This window comes from Theobroma umbraticum, unplaced genomic scaffold, assembly GCF_002168275.2.
Source record: "Theobroma umbraticum cultivar Fairchild unplaced genomic scaffold, ASM216827v3 scaffold_115.0, whole genome shotgun sequence".
Lineage (NCBI taxonomy): Eukaryota > Viridiplantae > Streptophyta > Magnoliopsida > Malvales > Malvaceae > Theobroma > Theobroma umbraticum.
Genome location: NW_018397284.1, coordinates 1,117,468 through 1,127,513, shown reverse-complemented (window position 1 = coordinate 1,127,513; position 10,046 = coordinate 1,117,468). Strand labels below are relative to the sequence as shown.

The window sequence follows — 10,046 nt, the reverse complement described above, 5'->3', positions numbered from 1 at the left end:
ATAAAGTCATGATTAAGCAATTGTATTGCGATGGTTCCAAAATAAGAGATAATTGCTTCTTTATATCTATAATCGGATACAAACCTTTTGTTTAGGCTATAAAAGAAAATATATTTGGATCATTGCTTTAATGAATCAATAAATAATTCTGAATTATTAAAGTAACAACAAGAGTCATAATAATGAAATCTAGATCTCGTTGCGATCTAAATTAGCATTTCTATTATGACAATAGAGATTGTCAAACATATAAATTAACATACTATTAAATATTACAATTTGAATTGTCCTAGAAAAAACACAATCACTATGGGAAAGAGTTTGATATCAGATACATCAACAATTGACTTAAGTGCAAGTGAAAGATTGTTGATATATGCCCTTAAGCTAATTGGATTAGTCAAGGAATATAGATTATCATTTAATACATACTGCAATAATAAAAAGTTATTAAATACTAATTGAATGAAAATTTATAAAATATAAAAACCTTGTAAAAGAATGGTAAAGTTGTTACAATTATAAATTCACTACGTATCAAAACCATACTTTTAAAATTATTCTTAATCATTGTATTGTCAATGGCAGAACATTAACAATGCTCAAAAACTAATATATGTTAAACCTTTTTACTTAAAAAATAAACAATCGATCTCATATAAAAAAAGATGAAAGCAAACAAATTTTCCACTTTTTTGTCATAATGCACCTAGAAACATCAAAAAGTTTGCCAAATCCCATTATATATTATTTCCAGACATGTACTCATTTACATTAACCAACAGTTCGTTATTCTTAAAAAAAACACACACACAACCTCAATTAAAATCTATTAAGGAGGTGGATGTTGGTACACTGATTGTACTTTACATTCCAACAAAGAAACATATCTATCAAGAACTGAAATCACAGCTTCAAACTCAGTAACTTGTTGTTCTATTGTATCAATCTGTTGAACATACTCATCAAAGTTTCCACTCTTGTTTTTCAACTGTTCCACAAATACTCTTAATCCAGATGCCACGTCCCCAAATCCTTTGTATTCTTCCGCCACCTTCAAATTCATCTTCTCCAATAGCTCCAAAATATTGTTAGTCCCCTACAAAAAGAAATGTTAAAAGAAAAAATGAGTAACGCTCAAACAGGATGTAAAATTAGGCCAGACATGTAAATTTAGTGAACTAATTAAGAGTTCTAGAGAGAAATGAATGAAATGGAAAACTTTTTTTTCGGTTTAAAGAGACCTGGAGCTCGGACTTGACCATGGTGGAGAGGCTGCTGAAAAGATCATTGAGCGACTCGGCAAGCTCATCTCGGACCTCTAGCTCCTTGTCAGCCATCGCTGGACCCAAGTTTTGGTTTCTTTTCTTCAACAACAAGATTGGTTAATAAATGAAGTAAAATGAGCTTTTCTTTGTATAGCCAGTTCAACTTTTCTTTCTTTTTATGAATTCAACCGAGGCTAAAATACTAAAAGTGCTGTTATACTTTTTAAAAAAATTACCCCAATAACCTTTTATTCTTTTATTGTATCCACTTAAAAACCTAAAATATTAGTTTTTTTTAACTGAGTTCTTAATTTGCATCAAAACTGCTAAAATTTGACATCTTTGTCACCTCCGCATCTATGTGACTATTATATTTGTCATGCCAGGATTTACAAGGCATATACTTGACAAAAAAGGGCTTTGTAATGGAATGACAAGAACTTTAAGTATGCTTTCCAAATTAAATTTGCATAGATATACGTCTATTTCTCAAACCAAAAGTTTGCTTTAAAGATTATTTACTATGCCTAAATGCAAGTCCAATTCATATTCAAAGAAAATTATTTTTTTGGAACCTAATACAATTTTGACATTATTGGTTTTGAGAAAGAATTTTTTTTATGTGCTTTGCTTGACTAGAGGTTTAATTCTTGAAAACTAATATGCTCTTCAGCTCTAACATTTTTTTAAGAAATCAAATTTTGGAAAAATTGAAGGTGAAGATATATTTTCATAATTAAGCTAAAGCAAGGTTTAAAGAATATTACTTTGCAAAATATTTATTTTTGGACTCAAATATTAAGTGAAAAATAATTCTCCAGAAGTTTTCTTTTTTTTTTTTTTTTAATCTCATGTCTTTGGCTTTAAAATGACAATCAAATGATTAATTCTTGAATTTACAAAAGGCGATAAAAGAATCAAAGATAAGGGAAGGAAATAAGAAAAAGTATGCACAATTTGAAAACAAGGAAGAGGGGATCAATCCAAAAGCCTTTCTAAAGCAATTTTGCTTCAAGGATCAATCCCCTAAAGGATTTTAGCCAACAACAATCATTTTTCTCAAGAAATAATGGCTAGTTTCCATCCTAAAGCAACCTCAACAGCTAGATGGTTATTCCTACTATAGAAAGGGCACTCCAACACATTTGGATGATGAGGGAACAACCTTGAAAAGATCATTCACTTAAACTCCTCAAGCATTCAAAAAAAATTCACTGGTTTGAACTTCAAAGTTTTATTCTAATATGAAATCTTTTAAATTATTTTCCATGTACTTATTTGGCAAATACCGAACCTTTTAGAGGTCATTAGTCAGCAAAGTCGTTTGTAAAAGCTTAGAGTTTATTTGAGATAAAGGGGTGAGGTATCCTCTTGAGTGTTATTGTGACTTTTGATAGAAACCTACTTTGGGATTTAGACAGCCTTGAAAGGTAAGGATTTAGAGGTTTCTACATTAGCCTTCAAAGTTAAGGATTAAGAAGTTATACCTTAAGCTTCAAACATAATGGTTGTAAAAGTTATACCTTAACATTCAAAAGGTATTTGTAGGCTCAAAGAAAATAGTGGACTGGACTTCTTGGCAAAAGGAATCTATGGGAGAGGACATAGTTGCCTTGAGGAAGGACCAAACCTAATACAAACCTCTTCTCCTCTATTAAAGTTCAAGTTCAGTTATGATTAAATTTCCATATATGTTTTTTATATGCTATTTTCCCATAAATATTTATTCAACTTTAATTTTGGAAAAATTTGGAGTCACCCTTCTCTTGTGTATTGCTTATCTACACTTGAGCAACCAGTTGGTAACAGAGCTTTAAACTCTATTTTTCATCAACGCACAGAAAGTTCAGAGGTTGAAGAATTTAATAACCCACCTTAGCCACTGCTCTCTACAAAATTCTAAAAGAGAGTTCCAGTTAAAATCTTTGGGTGGTTGGATGAAGGCATGCCATGTTATATTTTCTTAACACTTACAAATCAGAAATTTATGCATGTATTTATGAATAAACTAAAATGAACATATATGGACCAAGATGCACATTATTTTGGCACATATGGAGGTACAAAAGAGGAGTGAGGTTCAAACCTTGGACCTCAATTCTCCTAAGGAGGGTAACAACCACTACACCAAGCCTAAGTTGTTGAACAAGATGCATGTTTATGTCTACATAAATGCCACTGCACAGGTATGCACACTTTTCATAAAATAGGACACCAACATGTGATTGACTATGATTATCTGATGAGTTTCATACATCTTTTAGAAAATGAAAACTGGAAAATTCTAAAAATAAAAGATTTGTGCAAACAAACAAAAACATTTATTGTAAAAACTAATTCTCAATTATCTATTAAACACTTAAACCCCTAAATTGAAAAGTGAAGATCAAATCAAAGAATGAATAAACAAAATAAGTTGCATAAAAGTCTTACCAGTGGCATCAACTCTGAGGGACCTTGGAAAATATACAAACGAGACGAACTGCACAATGAAAAAATAGAGAACCAAAATAATCACAACCACATATAACATCCTTTTCCTCTCCCTTTTTTTACTTTTTCTTCCATAAGCAAATTAAAAAAACAAATAAAAACATTCAACATAGGTATATGACATGAATGCAATGAAGCAGTCAAAGGTTTAGAAAGTGCAGAACACACTGAACCCGCAGCTATGGAATATAAAAACTATGGAAACTTATAAGCCCCATCCCCATAACAACCCACAACCCAGCCTCCTCTTCACCTATACTTGCATGTCCATAAAAAATAAATGACGAATGTGCAAGTGAGAAACCATGCCTTGTATAGCAAATACTTATTATTTTCCCACCATTAAATCTACTACTCCCAATAGATTAGTGCATGAGAAAGCCAACTCAAATAGTCCTTTTTTATTGACTAGGGATAAATGGGTATATGCAAATCAGAATAGTATGCAATGCTCAATGTGAATTCAGCTCCAAGATTGAAACAGCCTTTTCCCTTTGCAAAGGATACCAGTCCAATGAGTAAGGAAAATCAAATGGAACTGGAAATACAAATGAACGGCATTGAAAAGAAAGACAGATAAATAAAAATATAAGCAAATCAAGACATGCAAGCAATAGTCTACTTACTGGCCAAATTGAATGACATCACCCACGTGTAAGTCCATATAAGTCCTTCTCGTCACCTAATTAAATTGGAAAGAAAAATCAACTCAGAATGAGTCACACGCACAAGACATTATAATCTAGCAGCAAGTCCCTTAAATTTTCCGCATAAAACAAAAATTGTATCAAACAAGCAACTTTGAGCAATTGGGCAATTAAGCATCAAATTAACATGATAAAAGAGGTTCAGTTGTGTTCTCCCTCAACAAGAGATATACAAATCTTGAACAAATTCGGAATATGTTTATCTACCCTTTTGCTTAATTGTTTCATTACAAAAAATTATCAATATCAATAACTTCTCCACTGGCAGAAGAAAGATTAATAGGAGATGAAAAGATTTATGCCAGGAAGCCCAGCCATTACTTTCAAACATTGTAACCATTCCTCTAAACATCCAATTGTAATAACCTAAGACAAAAATACAAATAATAGATAAGATATTCCTGAAAATTCCCATAGTACATGAGATCAAAGAGTCAAAAGCAGCACATAACTAAAAGAATCAAAGATAAAATTTGTAGCATGAAGCAGAGAGTTTGACCTTCTATACATGTTGCATTTTTTAACTGAAAATCCAAAAGAATAACTGAAATGCTGTAACATGGAACTATGCAACTCAATACAACAAACAGAACACAGTTGTGCGGCAATACCTGACTCTTGTTGATAGAAGTGCCATGTTTACTGCCAAGGTCATAAATAGAGGCCTGACCACTGCTCCTAAACTGAAGCACTAGTAAAGAGAAACAAGTAATTAAATAGCAGAAGGAAAAGCATTAGCATATTCCTACGGTTTAAGTTCTACTTAATCCTTGCATTCCTTGATATTAAATATTGGTGCAATTTGCAAGGGCAACAAATGGACTGGCAATAGACAAGGTAAAAGAAGAGAATAAAGATTTACATGAATAAGATCTCATTAAAACACCATCTAGTTTAGCTCAGATGCCACAAATTTGGTAGTGGAGTGGCCATGAGCAAGTTCTTGTAGAATAGAGAACATAAGAGAGTAAAGTGAAGAACAGAGAATGCTTTCATCGCGCTGCCCAAGACAAATCAAGGATCTCAAAGGCTGGTCAGGTCTGACAAGCTGCTTCTGGAGGGTATAGACTTGAACATTTTAGACAAAGTTGATTAAACCCTTAGATGCAATCATGTGAGGTAAAGTGATATGGTTTTATTATGTAGTGCAAACACTAGCCAGAGGTTCACCAACTCAGCAAGCTATATTGCTAAAATGCATAAAGATAACTAATTCTTGGTTTGTCAACGAATTGAAATTTATTATCTCCAACCAAGAATGAACTTCACCAATTCCAATTCTTTTCATTATATTTTATGGTTATGGTTATGGACATAATGGTTTGTTAGCCTTTTAGAATGAGTTTTTGAAATATGTTATGTCCATAAACATAACCTTGACTGCGTAAACTTCACAAAATGGTAAAAAAAAATACACATTTTGTTTCTCAGGCATCCAACTCATTTTCCATTTGAAAAACAATAAATGTTATTACTTAGCTAATTGAATCTACTTCTTTAGAATTCCAACAAATTACCCATTTGCAGTCCTTATCCTATTCTACAAACAAATATTTCCACAAAGACAAACAAAATTTCCAAGTTCACCAACCAAATTTAAGCTATTTAATTCCTAACATAACACATTCAGAACATTAACATAATCAATTAAAAAAGATTTACCGGCATGAAACCGTGAAATAGAGGGATGCTCGAGCACAACATCGCAGAGATCAACACTCCCAAACATATAAGCTCCCTTCTCATACCTGCACAAACAAATGTCACAATTATTCAACAATTCCACAAAAACGAACCAATAAAAATGAAGGCTTTGAAAAAAAAGAAAGGGGGGAGGAGGTTAAAAATAATTACACTTTAAGTTGGTCAATGACGCAGCCATCTTCAAGGACCTCAAGGAAGAAATGGTGAGAAGGAGGTTCGCTCCACTGAGGGATTGCGTAAGGCACAGAAGAAAGCTCCGAGCTTGACGGCTTTTCAACTGAATTTGGTTCTGAATCACTAGTTGATTCCTTTTCTTGGACTGGGGGCTTTTGGGGGGGATCCCTTGAGGTTTTGACTGTTGTGGGTTCGGATTCTTCTTGGGTTATCAGTTCGGGTTCCGTCGAGACGTTAGGGTTGCGCGGTGGCGGTGGACCCATATTGGTGGTCATGGTTGCGCATAGAGAGAGAGTGGGGTTTAGGGAGGCTAAGGCGCCAGAGGGACCAATGTTAAAAGATCGGTCCGGAGTACGGACAAAGAAGCCAAGGAGAGCACATGGGCGGGTCGGTTTTGCCATGGATCCGGGTTTTAATTTTTATATATTCAGTGCAAGAAAATGGGTCCGGCCCAAAATATAGAATTACAGATTATATTTTAATAGGGATTATATTTGATACACTTAAATTGTATAGTTTTTATGTATTGTCTGGCAAGGAGACTAGGAGAGAACGTCAGTCGGTTAGGGGAGAAATAAAAACATAACACCCTCCAATGACAGAATTATAATATTCACATAAAAATATAGGTATAACGGCTACTTCTTTAAGAATAAGATCACCAAATCTAGGAGAACCTATTACTTCAAAAGATATTAAAATGATAGTAGAACAAAATAATTTTACAAACTTGAACTTGCACACTATTTCTGAACAATTAGATACAATTGAAACAAGATTACAACATCCAACCCAAACTCAAAATATATAGACCCTTCCAAATACAGAACAGGCAATGAAACTTGCATTTATACCTTTTGAAATACCCAATAGGTACTAACAAACAGAAGACAACCAATTTTTAAATGAAATAGAAAATAGACTTGGAGCCTTAGAAAGCCAATACTCAAGAATAGTAGCAGATACTCCCTAAAGATAGCACCCAAATTCGATGCTCAATACAATAGACAATAATGACACAGATTCATTCAAAGAAAATCAACAGATTAATAAAATGATTTGGAAAGAACCTCAAAAAATTTATTACCCAAAAATGACAGCCCTAAATATTAATATAGAAGAAAAGCCAACATTTCAAAATAAATATAATGCAAACACCATCTATGAATGGAATATAGATGGTATGTTAGAATATAATATTCTTGGCAAACTCCAACAAATGACAATGGTCTCAAATGTATATAAAACTCAAAACCAGATTGGTCAAATTACAGATCACGCAATAGCACACCTCTTAGTCGCTGGTTTTACAGGACAATTAAAAAGATGGTGGGATAATTATCTCACTATGAATCAACAACAAGAAATCTTAAAAGCTATTAAAAGAGATAATGATGAAAACATTATATCAGATAACCAAGGAAAAGAAATCCAAGATGCAGTAACAACATTAATCTTTTCAATTTCGAAACATTTCATAAGAGATCCTTCACATCTCAGAGATAGAAATTCAGAATTATTATCAAATTTAAACTGTAAAAAATTAACAGATTTCAAATGGTACAAAGATATGTTCATGACAAGAGTAATGCAAGGAACAAATAATAATCAACCATTTTGGAAAGAAAAATTCTTAGCTAGCCTCCCAACATTATTAGGAGAAAAGATTAGGAATCAAATTAGGAAAAATTACAAAGGAATAATTCCTTATGAAAGTTTAACATATGGTGAATTAATAAGCTTCACTTAAACAGAAGGATTAAAAATCTGTCAAAACTTAAAATTACAAAAACAATTAAAAAGAGAAAGAAAATTATGCGCAAAAGAATTAAGATCTTTTTGTCAACAATTTGATGTCAAACAAGAATCCTCTTCAAAAAATTGTTGTTCATCAAAACCTATGAAACAAAGAAAACATAAAAAAAATCTCCAAGAATATTATAAAACACCAAAGTACAAAAACTATAGGAAATCAAAAAGAAAAAAATAAATAATTTAAACAGTATGATAGAACCATAAAATGCTTCAAAGGTGGCAAAACAAGACATATATCTAAATACTGTAAGATCAAAAGAGAAAGTAATCAACTCCAATTAGGAGAAGAAATTGAACAAAAAATAAATAAAATTTTGATAGAATCCTCTACAGACACAGACACTCTTTCAGAGTCAACAGAAGAATTACATATAGATGAAATCCAAACAACATCTCAATCCTCCTCGTCAGAAACAGAGACTAAAAATTTAATTCAAGTCTTAAAAAAAGACCAAGAATTTATAATCGAAATCATAGACAAAATTCAAGATCCAACTCTTAAAAAAGAATACTTAGAAAAATTAAGGGAAACTATAAAATCATTCGCTGAAAATAAATTAGATAAGATATCAGAACAAGATCCAATATACAATATTAAAAATATAATCTTTGATCACTATGAAAAGTTGAAACCAAGAAAGATAACTAAACAAGAATTGAACTCCGAAATTAAGAAAATAAAATTAGAAATAATTGAATTAAGAAAAAAACAACAGAAATTAAAACAACAAATAACTTCTAAAAGTCTCCAAGAAGACCATGACACTTCAGAATCCGAAGCAAAAAGTTCAAAAACACAAGATTACATGATGGTACTCACAGAAGTAGCCATCTAAAGATATTTAATAAAAATTACAATTCTGATCAATGAAGAATATAAAATAAACACCATAGCACTTTTTGACACAGGTGCTTATCAAAATTGTATAAAAGAAGGATTAATTCCAACAAAATATTATGATAGAACCTCAGAATATCTAAAAACAGCAAACGGAGGAAAATTAAAAATAACTTATAAGTTGTCAAATGCAAAGATAGTCAATCAAGGAATTAAATTCATGACACCATTTCTAGTGGTCAAAGACATAACACAAGATGTAATTCTAGGAACACCGTTCATTTCCATACTAAAACCATACAAAGTTAAACATGAAGCAATAACTACAAAAATATTAAAAACCAAAATAAGCTTTCCTTTTGTAGAAAAACCATAAATCAAAAACCTTAATTTACTAAAAAAACTCTCAATCCATGAAGGGCAAGTAAATTCTTTAATAGAATATAGACAAAAACAAATTAATTACTTAAAAGAAGAAATCTCTTTTGAAAAAATTAACCAACAATTACAACTCAGAGAAAATATCCAAAGAATTGACAAAATCAGAGATGAAATTGAAAAAAAACAATTTGTTCTGAAATACCAAATGCTTTCTGGGAAAGAAAAAAGCATCAAGTAACTTTACCATATACAAAAGACTTTGATGAAAAACAAATTTGGACAAAAGCTAGAGCAATATAGATGAATCAAGAAATGAAAAATTACTACAAAAAAGAAATGCAAGATTTACTAGATAAAAAATTAATTAGGAAAAGTTCATCACTCTGGAGTTGTTCAGCTTTCTATGAAATTAAAAATGCAGAAATAGAAAGAGGTACACTCAGACTAGTAATAAACTATAAACCTTTAAATAAAGCTTTAGAATGGATCAGATATCCAATTCCAATTAAAAAGGATTTACTTCAAAAACTTTGTAATGCAAAAAATTTTTCAAAATTTGATATGAAATCCGGATTTTGGCAAATACAAATTAAGGAAAATGAAAGATATAAAACAACATTTACAGTCCTGTTCGGTCAGTATGAATGGAATGTAATGCCTTTTGGT

General features: G+C 31.6%; 1 protein-coding gene across 2 annotated transcripts; it reads right to left on the bottom strand.

Annotated features, from left to right (window-relative positions):
- Positions 1 to 714: 714 nt before the first annotated feature.
- BLOS2 (biogenesis of lysosome organelles complex 1 subunit-like protein) lies at positions 715 to 6,673 on the bottom strand. 2 transcript variants are annotated; one of them, XM_021444301.2, is made up of 7 exons: positions 6,323 to 6,673; positions 6,131 to 6,216; positions 5,080 to 5,159; positions 4,388 to 4,443; positions 3,702 to 3,750; positions 1,245 to 1,367; positions 715 to 1,099 (listed from the first exon to the last, which is right to left on the bottom strand). In XM_021444301.2, exons 1-7 carry the CDS (start codon positions 6,619 to 6,621, stop codon positions 833 to 835), a joined length of 960 nt encoding a protein of 319 aa, XP_021299976.1. In that variant the 5' UTR covers positions 6,622 to 6,673; the 3' UTR covers positions 715 to 832. The 2 variants fall into 2 exon arrangements, with proteins under 2 accessions (XP_021299976.1, XP_021299977.1); XM_021444302.2 differs by lacking the exons at positions 6,131 to 6,216; positions 6,323 to 6,673 and having other exon boundaries at positions 1,245 to 1,362; positions 5,080 to 5,114.
- Positions 6,674 to 10,046: the final 3,373 nt, after the last annotated feature.